General features: G+C 37.9%; 1 protein-coding gene across 1 annotated transcript in view; it reads right to left on the bottom strand.

The window, feature by feature from the left end:
* The window catches only part of LOC149297776 (disintegrin and metalloproteinase domain-containing protein 10-like), a 46,315-nt gene extending 27,971 nt beyond the window's left edge, over positions 1-18,344 (bottom strand). The window contains exons 1-2 of the mRNA XM_089488218.1: positions 18,257-18,344; positions 15,901-16,051 (exon numbers count right to left, since the gene is read on the bottom strand). Of these exons, the coding sequence (XP_089344344.1) occupies positions 15,901-16,051; positions 18,257-18,344 (239 nt within the window). The remainder of the gene's footprint in view (positions 1-15,900; positions 16,052-18,256) is intronic.
* Between the last annotated feature and the right edge of the window lie 360 nt (positions 18,345-18,704).

Below are 18,704 nucleotides of genomic sequence, written 5' to 3'. Positions count from 1 at the left end.
TTTTTCCTTCCTAGGACCACTTTTGATGGTATAGGAGTACTATAATTTGGTTGGCAACCTTTTTGAGCAAGTCTACGGTTTGCTTCTAACAAGGTCTATCGATAGAACATAATTATAGCTGTATCCCGTCTTATTAGCTCCAGGTGCTTCTTATTTATGGTTGCCAGTTTACGGGCATACCTGGGAACGGATTTTACAAGACCCAAATCCTCTGGGTCGCGGGAGCAGGGATTTGACACGCCCGCTCCCCGCCCATTTTCCCTTTAAATCGGGATGTTTCACATCAACGTCAGTGGGCAGTCCTGGCCACGTCCCGCAATGGAAGGCTCCAGGTAGCCGGAGCGCATAAGTTCCCAGGTATGTTTATGGGGTTAAAGAAATAACTTTATCTTACGTAGACAATAATTGTAAACAGTTACATAGTTCATAAGGTTGAAAAAAGACCTAAGTCCATCAAGTTCAACCCTTCTACCTAAGCTTCATATTCTTGATCCAAAAGAAGGCAAAAAAAAACCAAAACCCTTATTAAGCATAAACACACATAATCTTACGGGGGTCTGGTCACTGGCTGTATTTAAATTAGTTTGCAATATTGCACTGTATATTTTTTTTCTGTCTTATGTATTCATGTTCCTTGGCCAAGTGATTTTGTTACGTTTGCACTTTTATTTGTGATTGTTTATGCACGTTTGTGCTCAGTGTGTTGAGGTTGCAGGACACTAAATTAATTTGTATAATTAACTGCTTATATCACTCTTTTTTTGCTTTATACAGATAATTGTAACTAATGATGTTATAAAAAAACAAAACAAAAAGAACATTTGTATTGGTTTAACATGGTACCTCGTGCCTAGGGGGCTCCTTTACCACTGGGAAGCAGCTCTGAATGGTTGTAGAAAGTCCCTGCTGTGAACTGCTAGTGTATCAGCAAGGAGATCCCATATCACGTTCAAGCAGCTGATCTTATATCAGGGACCCCCAAAATGACAGTAACGATAAACATGAATTAAATCTGGAAAAACTTAACACACTCGAACATGTTGCTAGATTTGTGTCATTTCTCTCTACGTAGAAATCGATCGTCCACATACACATTTAGGTGCAAACTTAGTTTTGTGGCATGTGCTTCACAGGCAGTGGCAGACTTCCCACTAGGCAGACTAGGCACAAGGCTGGAGGCACAAGAGGTAAAGGCTTAACAGCTGCCTTAACAATTACTCCACCAATTGGATGCTTATGCCTTTCTGTATATAATATTTATTGTTTTATACAGCAATATCCTATTCCATAGCGCTGTACAATGGGTATAAACACAATCGAATAAAACCATTTCAATCTCACTGTTGTGACAGTGCCAGGTATATGGATCTTGGAGTACATATACACTGAAAGACTTCCACTTTTGCAGACGTTTTGTGCTTTGGGGCAGGTAGATATATTTAGAAGCCAATCCGATTTTCTTGAGAATCAATAAAGATTAGGGGTCACTTCCATAGGCTTTTATGTAACATATTTGAACTAGTTGGGTGTGGGAGGTATCATATTTACAAATGTGAAGTCATTACAAAGGTGGTTTTTTGGCTCAGTCAAAAAAAAGATGCAGGCTCGAATTATCACATTACGAACTTCAATAATACTGAGAAACATATTATATTATATATATATATAAATAAAACCGACACATGTATCAGTGAAAAAAAAAAAACGATGCAACTTCGGGGCAGAGTCATTCCAATACAATGTCACACCCAAATAATCACACATTCCTTTGGCCCCTGCAGAATCAGACACACTATTACAGCTTAGCTCGAATGATCCCCTGCATGATCCACACCATAGGAGTGGAGGTCTACTGAAATTATACATGTAATATTCGGGTAATAAAACCCCCCCACATATGTGCCCAAAATGGCCCATGCAACGCAAACACTATGGAATTTGCCAGTGCTCTATAACTAAAAGGCGGCAACAAATTTACTATAGCTTGGCAATCGCACAGGCCAACAACGTATTCTCTCTCTCTAATATTTAGATACTTACTTGAAAGGCTCATTTATTTTCCCATAAATATATTGATTCTCTAGATTGTAAGCTCGTTTGAGCAGGGCCATCCTCACCTGTGTCTGCATGTCATCTTGTTATGTCATATACTAATCGTTACGTACTGTCTACCCTTTGTACAGCGCTGTGGAATCTGATGGCGCTATATAAAACAATAAATAATTCTGAATTATACTGTAGTGTTTCTTGCGATAAAAATACATAGCCACGTGAGGAGAGACAGACCAAAGCATTTCCTATACACATCATATTAACGAGAAACACTGGCAAGTAGTATTGGGATATATGCCCAGGCGTATCTTTTCTATAGGTTAGAGGCGCGTATGCGACGTCTACAGATCAAAGCCAAATTCTTTAAGGACGACAATTATTATGCAGATGCAGAGAGCTTATTTATCAGAGTGTTACGTGCAAGTCTGTGCTGGCCACCAACAGCTGAAGCCTAGAACGCTGGCAGCCTGCATCTTATTAACATGGTGCGGTGATGAGGTTTGTATCTAATGTTTAAGCCGTTTAACCAAAGCTGTCATCTGAAGTCCAACGTTCAAAACTGCAGTCTCTTGTAAGGCCTCTGGCATGCCTGAAGATGACAGTGTTAGATTATTCCAGTTCGTAACAATAGAAATGCCAGACAGGCGAGAACCACATTACTCAAAGTGATTAATCCAGTGGCTTCAACAACACATATTAAAGCAGACTGTTACAACCGGAGGTATTTGTGCGCACGGAGGGGCAGTGTAGGTATAACACAGGGGCAACCACAACAAACTTTTACATCTATTTCCACACACAACCGCTGGGCTGTATGAAAGGCCAAGGGCTGTGGAAGGCCAGTCCTACCAAGACTGGGTCCCTTCTGTATACCTTCTATGTGTTTTCAGATAATCTTTTGGTGTATGTTTGACGGACTGGATAATGCAACTTAAGTATATTATAGTCTATGTATGTATGTATGTATGTATGTATGTATGTATGTTATAGTTTTCAGCCAAGAAGCATAATCAGAGAACGTTATGCTAATTTCCCTTCATTGCCTATGAACCCTTTGCTGCAATCCATTCAAATCTTACTGTCAGGAGGAATCCGGAAGTTAGAACACACTTCCTAATCTAGGAAGTCTATTTTACAGCGAGGCAGCCATTTAAACCGTGATGCTGCAGCAGAACGTTGACTCTGAAATACAGCCCCACTAAAAAAAAAAAACACAGGGGCAAATTCTAATTCATTAAAACAAAACCTGATTAATATGCTGTATACATGTGTAGTAAGTAGGGATAGGGATAGCCTGGAATGTGACTGTTCCCTTTAAAATTCTAGACTCCAATAGAGAATTGCGATCCCTGTAATAAACAGGCTAGCATCCAGGCAGTTATTAAGCCATCTGTAAATAATCAAAACGTACACATCCAGGCTTCAATTACAGAGCATCTCTGAAATGTCTGGGGTCTGGAGGTAGCGGAGTTGTTAAATTGGCTTGTTGTGCTTTGGTTTTATCCCTCACAGGTCCTGCCGTTCCAGATTATAGCTGCAAAGCTCTGAGGTATGCCGTTACGCCCCATGGAAGCCCTCTTCACAGTGGGAGAACATTTCGCAATCCACAGACTAGCACCGCTGCTACCGTCTCAATGCCGCTACAGAGCATCCATCATATTTATATACAGGCCAGCAGAGACTGTCAGAGGGTAAAAAGCTGTAATGAAAACTTGTACAAATAGGTTCAGGCCAAACATTAGTTAGGAGACTGGGTAGCTTTTATTGATCTGACTTCAAAAGGTCAATAAAAGCGCTTTTAGTATTACCTTTGGACATAACATGAAAAAAAATAATTGAAAATGTTGTGAAAGTAATTTTACTGCTGTGGAAACAGAATAGGGAAAAAGTCAGTTCTAGGTGTTATTTCAATAGAGAGAAAAAAAAAAGTACATTTCAAATCTCCATCGAGACCGAAAAAAAAAAAATCCATTTTGTTGTCTGTATTGTGTATTTTTAAAGTGTAATCGTGTAATATATTTTAACAATGTGCTTCTGACTACCATGAAGAAACGTTTTTAAACATGGACAGGATTATTATCTTTTATTTATATAGCGCCCACAAATTTACACAACACTTCTTATAATCCATATATTCAAGGGGTATGACAAGACTGGAATTGACAGACTAAGACAAACGGATACATTAGGTGGAGAGGGTCCTGCTCACAGAGGGAATGGGGAAGAGCGAGGAGAAACATAAGGTACGGAGAAGGGTGAGAGGTAGTGTGGTGGTTGTATCAGTGACAGAGAAGTTCTAGCAGCTAAGACGATGCAGCTTCTCTGAAGATTTGAGATATATTGTATAGATGGAATCGCCAATATTTACACCTTAGATAGTGTTTTTCTGAATTCGTTGGGTATGTGCTTTCTCTGTTTTGCATCTACAATGGATGCCAACTGTTCTGTCCTGGGTGCCATACAATCCTACAGGCCACCAAGCACTGGGGTCACTCAGGGGATGCAGCATCTAGCATCTTTGGAGTTATAAATTGAGAAATACGGTTACATTTCCATCATGACAAATATACAGCGTGACCTCTAGAATGCTAGAGAACATGGTATTGAGGGGTTAAACTGGGCCTAAGAAATAACCATAGGTGACCTAGCTGACAGGCAGAGGGGGAGTGTTTGTTACCTGTACGCGTGTAATAACATGTGGAATACGATCACTCCAGTGTTAACATACCAGGTACCAAAATACCAGCATATGGGAACTGGAGAGTAAAATGTGAAATTTCCTGTGTTGAACATCTTTTGACATGGGACTTGCAACATCTGGAGTTTGTGTTTTAGACCTGTTTATTTTAAGACTGTATTGTGTGTATTTTTGTATGTCCTCTGTAACCATTATTTTTGTATTAGCACTGTGAAAAAAACTTCTGCTCAAATTAAATATGAAATTAATCAGTTCTGTTTTTGTGCTCTAATTTCAAACTCAGATTTTTCAATTAACATGTTCCCCTTATTCTAATTTTAAGATTTTACTTTTGACCAAATTGGGTTTTTATAGAGTTTGACCAGTTCAGGGGGTTACTGAAGCCTCCTTAGGTTATTTTAAAAACCTTAAACAGAACTTGGTGGTGGCAGCGAATAAAATTTTGGGGCCGTGGGGTGAACAGGTTTGGGGTTAAGTTTTAGTTAACCTGAGCCCCGAGGAGAACACCAAGTGAGCCTGTGGGTTGGTTTCCTCCAAACAAGCTCACACACAGGGTCCTCAACTCCTTTTAAATTGTAGAGTGTTGCAAAATTTGTTGGCGCTTAAATACGATATGGCAATATGATTAACAAGGAAACACACGTCTAAAGTCATATGTCACGATGTGTAGAAGAACATGCTATTTCCCATATGAATCAGTCATGCATTTATTCTGTGAAGACCGGTTCCCACTGTAATTTAACTGCATGGCTACTAGAAACAAGCTTCGTTTTGAAAATGTACGGCTGTCTATATGGCGTTGTGAAAATAAAAATATTATATATAACCTGTTTATCGTGTTAGCAATTGGAAACAATCACGGAGAAATTAATAGACAGCAATAACTCTGGGGAAATATGGGGTTTTCAGGTGCCAACACTTTCTTCTTGAGGTCAGTTCCTTAAAGCCATATTGCACAAAGATGAATTGGAAAACCAAGGGCTAATATGGTAATAAAGTCAGCAAAAAGGTTAATAGACAATGTTACAATGGCAAATGAGATCTTGGAACAAGACCGTAATAAAGGTATAGAGGACAAAGTTCTCCATGTTGCTCCTCGCTCCAATCAACTCATCCCTATTCTTTCATATTACCTCCCCCCTTTACATTCTAAAGAGCTCTCTTACTTCAGTACCAGTATGTCTAAACAGTCATACCATTGATGCAGTCTGAGAGACCACTGTCTAAATTCCACAGGGTTGTAAGTAGCATCATTATATGAATTACTTTGGAAGTTCTATAGTATTTGTGTAGGGAAGTCGTCGCATCTTCCTTGTGATCATATCTTGTACAGGCCAAATGTTTCTTAGCAAGGTCAATTCTCTAACAACTTCTATACAAATAATGGCTGTAATATTATATCTAAGCCCACAATAACTACCACCAAACAACAGTATTAATAAAGTAGCAACAATAGATGAAGGATGCACACAAGAATGATGAGCAATGTTTCACCATTAAAAGCTTTATATTGTTGACATTTTCTCATTGATTTTGCAGTAATATAGAGTTTGGTCCTGGTTACCTTTGTTACTAGCTGGTGAAACATGCAACCACAAGATGCAAAAATACTTTTCACAAACGAGTTAAAGTAGAACTGTGTGAAGTTATTGCTGCTAAAAGGTGGCAAAACCAGGTTTCATGTCTACGGGGCAGATTACTCTTTCGTAGATTAAAATGATGTAAATGTATACAGCTGCGATGGTGGGGTTTCTTCACCCAGGTTCCATTTTTCTCATACTAGCCGACTGGCTACTACATTTGTATACGAGTTAAACGTAATCCTGTATCAAAATAATTATACCATTTTTCTATAAGTGGCATGCATATTATATGTACACACACACACACATATATATATATATATATATATATATATACACATACATATATACACACATATACACACACACGCGATTATCAGTACAAATAATTGGCCCACATGCACAACATTTTAAGACTTGCTGCCCATCAGATGGAGAACATCACATAACCTTTCTGCTACTGTTAATTAACATCCATGCTTCAACAAATTTTAGCTGAAGTTATCTTGTTGAACAGATTATAGGATAATGCTGCTAATAATAGAAAGACTGTGACCTAAGCATCAATGTCAAATACAGATACCCTTGCTAGATAGAATGAATACTGAAGGGATGTGTTAAATGAAAGAGTGGAGAGCTGGTCAAAAAGTTTTGGTTTGGTTTTGGTTTCTTTACCAGAAGTATTTAAAAGCTTATCAGTAATTTTCTTCCTCCCAGCTGCTTCACTTCCTGAAAACAAATTTGCTCGGGTAGCGTAATATTCTGTCACGTACTTTGGGAGAATTTGTTGGTCATGCCAGTTAGTTCTCTTTTTAACTTTTTTTTAAATTTGCATTTACATTAGATTTCCTGTGGAGAGGGTTACAATATCGCCTACAGATTGTAAAGTAATAACAGTTCCGATGCACACCTCAATAGGAACAGACAGTAACACAAGCTGAATGCACCCCGGCTTTTATTACACGCATCATAAAATAAATCTTATATAAAGAAAAAAGTAAAAAACAACAAAATATTGACAAAGAGAATAAAAGAAGAGAAAGGAAAGAAAAAGGGTAAAGAAGAGAGATAAGATCCCCAGTCGGTAGTCTTAGGAGTGAGTGCCACTATATTTTCTGTATTTTCAGAAAGAGGAAGCTATTTGTCAATTGTTTTAAGCTGCCATCAACAATCCGCAACTAAAAAATAGTGGAGATAAATTAATATCAGTATTTCCCCATGTATAAGACGCACCTTTTTTCGAAAAATTTGTGGTCTAAAAACTGGGTGCGTCTTCTACAGTGGTTATAGATTGCAGTTACCACGGTACTTCCCGGTTGCTCCCTGTAGTCACACTGCCTATTAACCCCGCCCCTTTCTGACTCACTGCAGATTGGCCCGCCCCTTTCCTTATAGCATCCACACGGCTCAGATAGCAACTCATCTAACAGTAAGTATAAAATTAATATTTGGGATGCTGAAAGTTAGGGGAGGTGGGGGTTAATTTAGGGGCAGTTATGATTAATGGGGTGTTTAGGTTTAATTTAGGGGTATTTATGGTTAATGGGGTCTTTAGGTTTAATTTAGGGGCAGTTAATGGATGGGAGTGATGAGGATGAGTATGAATTTTATGATACTTTTTTTTCCAAATTTCAGGCCCCAAAATTAAGGTGTGTCTTATACATGGGGAAATACGGTACATATACTACATTATACATATGGTTATATGGTTTATAGGATGTAAGCTATAGAAAAGGTGACAAATCTATCACATGTTACATTTCATCCTGTTTAAAATTCAAATCAGTCCACTAAATGCATGCGTTTAATTCTTGTTTTGATTTCAACAACTAATGAAGCTCTAGATAGACATTCTTGAGCATTTCTGTAAAGCCAATAGCACTATGAGGCTCGAAGGCAATATAATAAGGACTAGGAGCTCTTTATCAGTGGATTACGTAAATTGGAACTTGCCTCTGTCACCCAATAAACGTTTCCATTACTTAATAGGGCATAGAGATTTTCTAGAATACGGAATCTGAAGCAAATATAAACTTTGTGTGCCCCCCCCCCAAAAAAAATTATGTGACCTATTCTGAGCCTATGTAATATCAGGTAGGAAAAACATGCACTAAACTCCACAAAATATCAGCGCTATTGAAAACTAATCCAAGCACCATTCATTTGCCTTGATGGCCTGTAAAACGCCTCTGAAGAAATTCTGAATATTATCAATGAATCAAAGTGTCAATTAACTTGAAAATTAAAGCATGAATTATGCGCATTTTCATTACAAACATTTGCAAAGCCGTCATAAATTGCCTAAGATACATAAGCTTAAAGTACAAAAATATGCAGTAATGATAAGGTGGCATGTTAAGGATACCTGACTAAGTGCTATCAAATGTACAGGTGGAATTTTATTCTAGGGTTTCCAGCTGATGGTATCACAATGTGTTGGGCTATTTGCCTTTTAAACATATACTCGCAATAATCCCATAATGTTGCGTTGAGTGTGTTGTGAGTCTACACAGAACTTGATATATATCCAACAGCATTGGAACATTACTAAAAAGGATAATATGTCATAACAATGTGGACAACACAATACACAGTTAAAGGTACACAACAGCCATTACATGCACTCTCCAATTGCTTTCAATGGGAGTGATTTCCTTCCACTGAATTGATCAGGACTCCAAAATGTATGGCATGTACCATGCTTGATGCCTTGAGACTTGATTTGACTAAATTACATGATAAAGCGGGGTATTCCAGAACAAGCAGGCTAAAATAATATTTGTTAAAAAAACAAGATCAGTTTCTTAAAAGCATTCAGAAACCTTCCAGCATAATTAGAAGGGGGAAAAAAATCAAAATAATGGCTTGAACTGAACAAACGGCTCGAACAATCGTGCCCGTGTAGCATTCTCCAAAAAGAAAAGAATGCTCAACATGGTAGGTAAATATGTAGCCCTTAAATCTAAAGAGGGTTCCCAATTTAAAGAGGTTATTTTATATGGAAAAGGTTAAGAGCAAGGAAGCCAACAATCCAGGTGGGCAGGGTTGTTCCAATCTAACAGTCGAATTAAATGTTTCTCTTTATGCTAATTTCTTTGTAATTTTACTTTGATGTCTGAGTACAGAAAGATACCAATTAAAGAAAAAAAAAATGTGAAAGGCATTCAATTTGTCTCAAAGCGCCACCGCTTTTACCTATACATTGTGATAATGAGGCCGCTGGGTACATCTAAATCTGTCTGCTGCAAATTAGATAAAATAAGGGCTTTGATGTAAAGCACATTCTTCATTTTCTTTACCTAATTATAACATAGGATCCGAAAAGCGCTCACACCTCCGTTGAGCAGCTTTTCTAATGCAGGCTTAATATTCAATGGTGATCGGTTTCAAACATAAAATATTAAGCTGATTAAACTCAATTCTTGAAACTTTCATCTCTAGATGGAACAAACTCCATGGATTCTCATTGGATTCTTGTTGAAGGCACTGATGAACTGGGGATAGGCTTTCACACTACTGCTTGAAAATGCAGATTGCATGGCCTAGGACAATAATACTCGCCTGCTAGCCACATTTCGCAGATTGCCACTTACTATTCGATGAAGATTTTGTAAATTCTGGTTAAACTGAATTTAGGAGTATATAAATAAATACATTATTACCTTTCTTTTATTAAGCGCCAACAAATTACACAGTTATGTACAATTTAAATGGGGCTCTTAACGCACATAAATATACATTAATACATGCAGACACATCAGGAGATGCGAACCCATGAGCTTGCCATCTAGACTTATGGTACAAAGTTCTACTCAGGAATAGTGGGTTTTTGAGGGCGCAGCTTGAGAGTTTACAATCTAAAAATTGCAATTTTCTGATTTAGCAACAAATATATAGGCTGAAGGAAACATACAAACCCGATCCATAAAGGACAGTGTTTGCGGATAATTATATTATATTTATAAAGTGCTATTTAAGCTTTTAAAAAGAGGACATCAGCACTTCTTGGTAAAATGTATCTGTAGAAATTCTAATTCTAAGGTAGCTATTTTGAGGATCTTCACCTTCCACTGCCTATGGAAGGCCAGAGATCTATTTTAAATGTGCATACTCAGGAGGGGAAGTACAGAAACAGGCACAGAGAAAGTGGCACTAAACGACATATCTAACACACAGAAAAGTGTGCATTGGCTGCAGACACACAGCCTCAAGGAAGAGGCAGGGAGTTTCCATTCATGAATTATTAAATCCCTGGAGGCTTAATGAGTTACATTTATCCTCTGGTGTAAGGGGGATAGCACTGAAAGAAGAAGAAATGATGGGTAAAATATGGCCACCCAATGGGTAAAAACATACTGCAATCAGTGCCCAGTAGCCTCTCCATGTGAACCACCCAGAGTACCAACTCATCTACACCTGTAGGCGTTCATTGAATCCTTTGAATACTAAACACTTTTACAACAGGGAAAAAGCATGATCACTGCATTCAGATTGAGAACCAGGAGTTCTACATTATTCTACTGAAATCTGCCTGGTCTCCTTTCAGCAACCGACGACCACAGATTGAAACTTCGTTGGATGGCGGTTGGGACCCAAGAAAACAACACAGCCTGCACTCGGCGCAAACTGCGTCATATGCACATGCAAAGTATTCTGCACAAATACTGTAGAATGGGTGTAGCATGGGGGCAGCTATCATCACTTCCTGTTTTAAAGGATCAGCATCATTATTTCCCCTCTAATGTCAACTTGCTGATTGCTTCATGATGTCTTTTAAACAGTGAGGTGATAAAAAAAAAAAAAAAAGAACATCAGGACAGGAAGGTGATTAGATATGTTTAGATTCTTTACAACTAAGTATCTTCAAAACCATTCTGCAGACCAAAAACAAAAAGCTCATTTTACATTGAGTTTTCATAAATGAACGCAGGTCTACAGAAAGCTGCAAAGAGCATGGTTCTTCTAACTGACAAAGTCATGTGATCAATATATCAGTAAAGAAAAGGCCAAATAATCTACCGTATATATTAGAATCTGAATTGGATTCAGCAGGAATGCATGAAAACACACCTCTACGGGCACACTACCATTACTTTACCCTTAGGAATTAGTGGATATAGAACAGGACTTGTTCCACCAAACATGTGACACAAGATTAATGCTGGAAGGCTCATGATTAGTCATGTGGATTACTTGTATCAGTGTATAATGGGCTTAAACAAGAACTCTTACAAAGCAGTTGTGCTTTACACACAGAAGAACAAGCAGCTATGACGTATAGATCTAACAAAATGCCACATTCCAGTAGAGATAAACCAACAATTTTAAAATCGAAGTAGCAAAAGCGGTTTCATTTATGTATGGAGCTCCATACCATAAAGTAAACAAGAAGATGACGACATGTATGCTATATTTTACAAAATGTATTAATCATACAACAGAAGGACAAAGGTAGAAGAAATAGATGGGCTCTGCATGAGATCCCCCAATGTTACAGCAGTAAAATGCGATGAAATATCATTATTCATTTTGTCATATAGAACATTCATATCAGTTCTTGCTTGGTTTAGAGCTTTGTTCAGTGTTCTACTTCTGTAAAAACACTGATAGCCTACAGATGTTAGGAGACAGCAAATTTTCAGAGTCTTGAACTCGATTACTTTATATTTTTGGATAAGCCCATTTCTGAGTCAACAAGCGTTGATTAATCATTTATTTAGTTTACCGGCAGCTCCGATCAGGCAGCATTCTGCCCATTTCATCATAAGTGCCTTCTCTCACACACCCGCTACTTTGTGCAATAGAGGCAGTGTTCATGGTGGAGGCCTGTAAACAAAGGGTCAAGTAGAAGTGTGTAGGCTCAATGTTACATTGAAACACTTAGCATGGGGAGTTGGGAAAATTGTAATAAAGGAGCATGAGTGGTATTTAACCAATATATTAATTTCTCAAAACATCACCAAAAAATAATAAGTTGCCAATAACTGCTCTTTCAGGGTAATAAGGATGTCGCAGTAAGGTGTAAAGAGCAGGACAAATCTATGCAGGGTTTACGAGTCAAGACAGGAAACCAGGGACGACGACTTGCCTACCGAATAATATGGGCAGACTGTCTCACAACTAGGCTGAAACAAACGTATACCAGGTACCAGGAAAATACTCGTGAAACGCGTCAACACTACCCCCCCCTCGCTGTAGAAATCCAATTTCTGCCCATGTAGAATGACCATTGTTCTAATGTTCTGTGTTCACCTCACATACGTAGAGAAATATTTATACACTTTTACCCCCTCTCTTTGTGGCAAAGCAACAAAAGCTCTTAGACAGATTTTCAAGGCCGACACTAGAACATCGCAACGACGCTAGACATTGATGCAACAAAAACAGATACACAATTGTGGTCTGCTTTTTTTATCAATTATTCTCATGGAAAGGATGTTGACTGGTAACAGAACTGTATAGAATAGAACAAGCAAAAAAAAGGCACCTAGGTATCCGCAAAACAGCACCACCAGAACATTTTACATGGTGGGAAACTAAATATACGAGCTATACAATTGTTCATTTCCAAAAATATAAAAAAAACTTTTACTCAGTTTAGGTTCTTTTTTTTTTAACCAAGAAACTCTGGCTTAAGGGGCTTCATTTGGGCAGCAATAGGATGAATAACCGGGTTTATCGCTACTACAGGGGCAGCACTTTTCTACACCTCCCAAGTGCCCCTAACTTAGGAGGGACAGAGCCTCTTTTGGATTGAAATCCCTTGCGACCCCAAATAAGAAAATGTAAGTTGCGAACTGAGTCCTAATGTATCTGTGCATCTTAGTTAATTTTAGTTTTGTCAGACCACTTGAATGAATATATATTATATATATATATATATATATATATATATATATGCTGCATAAATTGTTGGCACTATATAAAAGATATTACTACTATTAATATGAATAAGATGCACTATTATAAATTGCTTGCATAGTTAAATATATTACTATGAATAGTTAAAAATGTCACTTAAGCTCCATCATTAGCCAGAACTCCAACCTCACCCCCTAAAAGTATCCCTGTTTAGAAATATTGGGAGATATGCTTCCCATGGGCTGGTCAGTAATATATGAAAAGAATGTGTCCTGGCGCACACGGCCAAATTTATTTCACCCCAGTCCTTCAACGTCAGGGATACGATGGCTTTTTCATCACTTTATTCCACTATCATTACTTGCTTTCTTTAAAATGCAGGGTTCTTGTAGCAAAAAGTCAAAACAGTTAAGTTTCATATTTAATAATAATCTAAACAATCTAAACTAATTTTTTAAGGGCGTCACAGTACATAAGACCGGTGGAATGTTTTTTTAAAACCTGTAAAAACAGTTTCACCTTATAATAAATAATATTGGTTATATTATAGCTCTAAAATTTGAGACTGTACATTCTGCTCACATTATATAGTGAATAATATTCACTATATAATAACATACTTTGTATATATGCTGGGTTCCAACGACACATTGTATTATCCACAGGCACAAATAGAAAGCATATAAGAATGTATCCATTCATCAATGGAATCGGTCGGCGCTTTATAAATAAATGTAATGTAATGTAATGCACAAAGGATTTCTTCACAGCTAGCAAGCTGACCAAGATATGTTCAAGGATTTAGGGTAAATTTTAAAGAAATAGAGGACATTCCCATTTGTTAAGGCAGGCATACAGTCTATCTAGCCAAGGAATCTCTCCCAAGATATTTTTAATCCTCCAAGCGCTGGTTCGTGTTTCAACTGCTTTTTTCGTCCTTGCCATGTAAAGAAGCATGTATGTGTATCATATATGATATATATATACCGTATTGGCTCGATTATAAGCCGCACCCTTAAGGTTTTTTTAAAGAAAAAATACAAAAGTGGAATGGTAAAACAGTATTTTATCTAATGAATAGGCATACATGTATTTTAACATTTTTGGTATCTATTATACAGTTTGTCAGCAAACGTTATATACAGATGCTTTATAACCCTTGATATGCCACTCGGCCACTAATATGCTTTATAACCCCTGATATGCCACCCTGCCCCTAATATGCTTTATAACCCCTGATATGGTTTATGCCCCCTAGAAATGCCCACCTGCCCCCAAGATATGCTTTATGCCCCCTAGAAGTGCCCCCCCCCCCGACTTCCTGGTGTCTAGCAGGGCCGGCCGGTGGACAACCTCCCCTGCCAGCACTTTCGCCGGGGCTTCTGTGACGGAAGTGTCGGCAGCGGAGGTTGTCTACGCACATCGCGCAGACGTCCACCGCTGGCAGAGAGGAGGATCCAGTCCCCCTGCAGCACTGCGGGGGAATCTGGATCCTAACCCTGCTGCGGTAAATGAAAGAAAAGAAAAAAAAAACCATTTGCCATTTGGAATGCAAGTGTATTAAACTGACAGTATTTCAATAAATAACCTGATTAAGTTATTTAATGTGCTTTGTGACAAATAGTCAGCTTTGATCCATTCTATTTAATCATGTGGCTTGTTGCAGGTTAGAAAATGTCACACACTCGTCCAATCTGTTTCTGCTGATATGAGTTGTTTAAAAGACTCGCTAAAGAGAAAGGAGGGGTTACTTTGGACCTAGAAAGAAGGAAGCAGGGAGTGATAAGTTACAGCACAGATAAGCCATTCCTTATCACAGCCACAGTGGTAACCAGCAAATGTAATGAGCCAAGCCAAACTGAGAAAAGGCTGTGCGACACATTTCAAATATGTTGTCTGGGCAGAGAATAGTATCCGAAACACCAGCAAGGTCCATTACTTATGTTGTTTACGCACATATCTCATATACAATTAGTGCATGAATTGTCTCCATTGTGGGTATGAAATAGCAACAACCGGTATTTACATTGTTTATATAGTTAAAGTATAGCAAAAGGTTAGCAAAGCCCAAATCATTTGAGGTGAATGTATCAGTTTTACTAGCCGATATGCCCATCATTAAAATGATACAAAATCACCGGTGGAAAAGGGGGGGTCACCAGGAGAGGCCAAGCCAAGAGAGCACAGCATGAAATCCAGGTTTGTAATTCATCCCTGCACTGATCGCCACTCAGTGTCTAGAAGACTGCATTTTATATTAAATGATGAGATAATGTATTCTGCACCTAGGATATTTCATGCAAACCTTCCCATTATACTACGGGTTACGCGGTAGCAGTGAGAAGCTTTCACTGATGAATCTCTAGGTGAAGTTGTCTTCTCAAAAACCTGAGCTAGCATAATGTCACTAACAGCAAACAGAAATAATCCACCACAAAACAATATAAAGTATAAAAACACAAGAAATTACTTGTTAAAGCATAAATAAGGGAGTGTTTCAGTCTTCTCAGGAGGAATGACTTTCTAGAAGCTTTTTTTTATTTTTTTTTTTTTTTTTAACCGAGCGTATCTACAGCTTTCCAGCTTTAACTTTGAGAACAAGTTTCCTCGTTGGACACTGGTAAAAGTCAATGAAAGAGTGGACTGAACACTACATACCCAGTTTCATAAGAAAAACAACTGCTGCTGCTTCATACATAGTCTTACCTGCCATGGGCATGGAAGTCCAAACGCACAAACTGGTCCTCATGGGATAATGCTCTTTTGGCACGTTGGTGTTTTTGGTGTAAGGAGTCTGTATCATAAGACAGTCCTTCATAATGCTTAATGTACTTATTCAATGGATTCCCATATTGACCTAAAAATAAGGGGGGGAAAAACAAACATTTAGATCAAATGTAAAAATCATAACTATTAAACTACCAATTTTGAGGTGAGTGCATATTCATATATTAGACAGCACATCAGTAAACTAACAAGTCAAAAAATGTATAATGTTTGGATTTACAGAGGGAGCCCCAGATAAGACAACATCAATAGTCATGAATGCTCTAAGGATACCCCAAGGCCAGTCTTAACATTCAAGTGTGGACAGATTTCGGAAGGCAGAGAAAGAATATTTAACATGAATTTCTTCTAAAACAATTGGTAGCTTGTGCATACCTTAAATCAGGTACTTATCAATCAATCGTACTTATTAAGATAATAGAGAGAAATCGTAACCTGGTATGTCAATCCCTAAGCTAAAAGTTGCCTTCCTTTAAAGATTTCACTTCCTGGTGCCAACTACTAAAGTAATCATTGTCCTCAAGGAAGGACATCTGTTGTTTTTTCCTTATCTCCTTGTAGCTACTTGTTCCTTTGAGAACATCCCAGTAAATGGATTCTAATGTCCTCTAATCTTTTGTCCCCTCCGGGTCTGATACTGCTCTGTGTGTTCATTTATCTTTCATGCATGAAAGCCTCACTTTCATTTGTATTCTGTCACATTTTCCACTGAATTGCCAAAAAAATCTCACTTTTTCATATCTGACTTTGGATTTTGATGTCAAAACATCTCGAGCTTTATTTTGAAGGTATTTAGAAATAAATAAATAAACCTCCTCTATGGCATTATTTACAACACACATTATACTTGCAGCAATCTAAAACTTGGCATTATCCAGATCACAATTACATGGCACCAGAATGAAGAATAATGTTTTCCTACAAACAAATGTATTCTCCCTCTTTTTAGCCAATGCATTATAGTGAGCCAAGTACCATACTACAAGTTTGAAATAGAAGAGGTTTAGTATAAAAAAAAAAAAAAAAAAACATTCCAATTAAGAATTTGTATGTATAACAAAATTTTATCATGTTAAATATTACCCAATTTGTTTTTCCTTATAACATGTGACAAACATACTGAATAGTCTTAACCATTTCTGTATTGTTTTGTGTCCTTAAATTTTATATAGTAAAGAATAAAAATCTAGTAAGGTTTTTTTAGTCTTTTTTCTTCTTCACTAAGGGCATGCATTTTCTGTACGTTGCCAGCGTAGGATTAACTAAGCCACCATACACTGAATTTATTCACGCAGTGAAAAAACCAGCAGCAATGATGGTCAACCGCCATCCCTGGTGATGTTAAAGATGAAATGGAGTAGCCATCAGCCAGTCGGTTATAAAGACAGGGGATTGATAAAACCCTTGCTTGAAAGCAACCAGCATCACAAACAAAATATCCCATTAAGTATATTCGGGAACATAAATATTTATCTTGGCGCTAGCGTAAATATGTGAATTCTTACGGACAATATAGCTTAGCCTCAAAGAGAATACCTAGAAGCAAAATAAGATATCACATACCACACTTGTTTTTACCTGCTATACAAATAAAATGTGCACCTGTGCATATCTTCATATATAGAAATGTATTCTCTGAAATTGGTATATAGTAAAAATGACAGGAAATACAAATTAAGAACCTTCTCAGTGCTATCATGCACGAAACCATTTATCTACAATGCAAAGGTTTGAGACTCATGCACCCAATAAGAGTAAGTTATATGAAGCTATTTCTCACATATCTATCCTGCTAATAAGCGAGACAATATAAATATGCCGTTATCGTAAGCTAATCCATAGTCATTTTGGATGCAGTATGGATGTAAGGCAAAGCGTCAACATCAATTAGGAGAAATTCTGTGAAAGGTAATTGGAGCCGTACAATGGCTTACGATTCGGATCAACTGAATACAAAAATCGCTATAGACGCAGGTGCACTGGCAAGTCAGAAGAAAGTTTGGACCGCAAGACACTGATGTGGCAAGTACATTTCTAATTAGCATTTGCACTGTGAACCTTTGCCACATCTTTGGCTCCTTCCATTTCACCAATACAGAATTAGAAACCGATTCTGCATTTATAAAGTAGGCAGGTCGATTTCTGGAGCACGCATTGAGGCACATATAAAAAGCAAGGTTGAATTGTTTTCTTCCCATGGCAGGAGATGGAATGGTCCAGTCAGTAGGGACTTTTAGTTGTGTGCCATCGTTGACAACGATCTGTATAAGTGTACCTGCATTGATGTACTTTGAAAGGGTGGATGAGTAGGAGGAGGAGGAGGAGGAGGAGGAGGAGAAGGGGTGATATTGATTTCTTACCATAATGTTATGTTGGTTATGTCAGATCTTTCATTCTATAAAATAATATGCCTTTTAAAAAGGACATTCTGGCCATCGAATGTACATTAATGCTTGTGGTAGCTGAGTGTCACCTTTTAATTAATATTTTCTAAGGGTAAATGCATCAAAGGATTCATCAAAATCCTCTATGTATTTCTCCAGCTACGTGGCATGCAGTCAAATGCATCACCTGCTTGCCAATGCGCATGTGTTAGATACTCACTGCTAGCTTACGTGAATTGCAAGTGGGTTTAAATAGATATTTTGATGGCAAAAACTGGGGCAAAAAGTTCACTATGGAGGGGTGTGTTGTGCTGCAGGTCTGGAGCTGCAGCTTCTTAT

This window comes from Sceloporus occidentalis, unplaced genomic scaffold (genome assembly GCF_023333645.1).
Source record: "Sceloporus occidentalis isolate IW3139 unplaced genomic scaffold, rSceOcc1.0.p SCAF_37, whole genome shotgun sequence".
NCBI lineage: Eukaryota > Metazoa > Chordata > Lepidosauria > Squamata > Phrynosomatidae > Sceloporus > Sceloporus occidentalis.
Note: the sequence above shows the minus strand (reverse complement) of the source record. Positions and strands in the feature narration are given on the sequence as shown.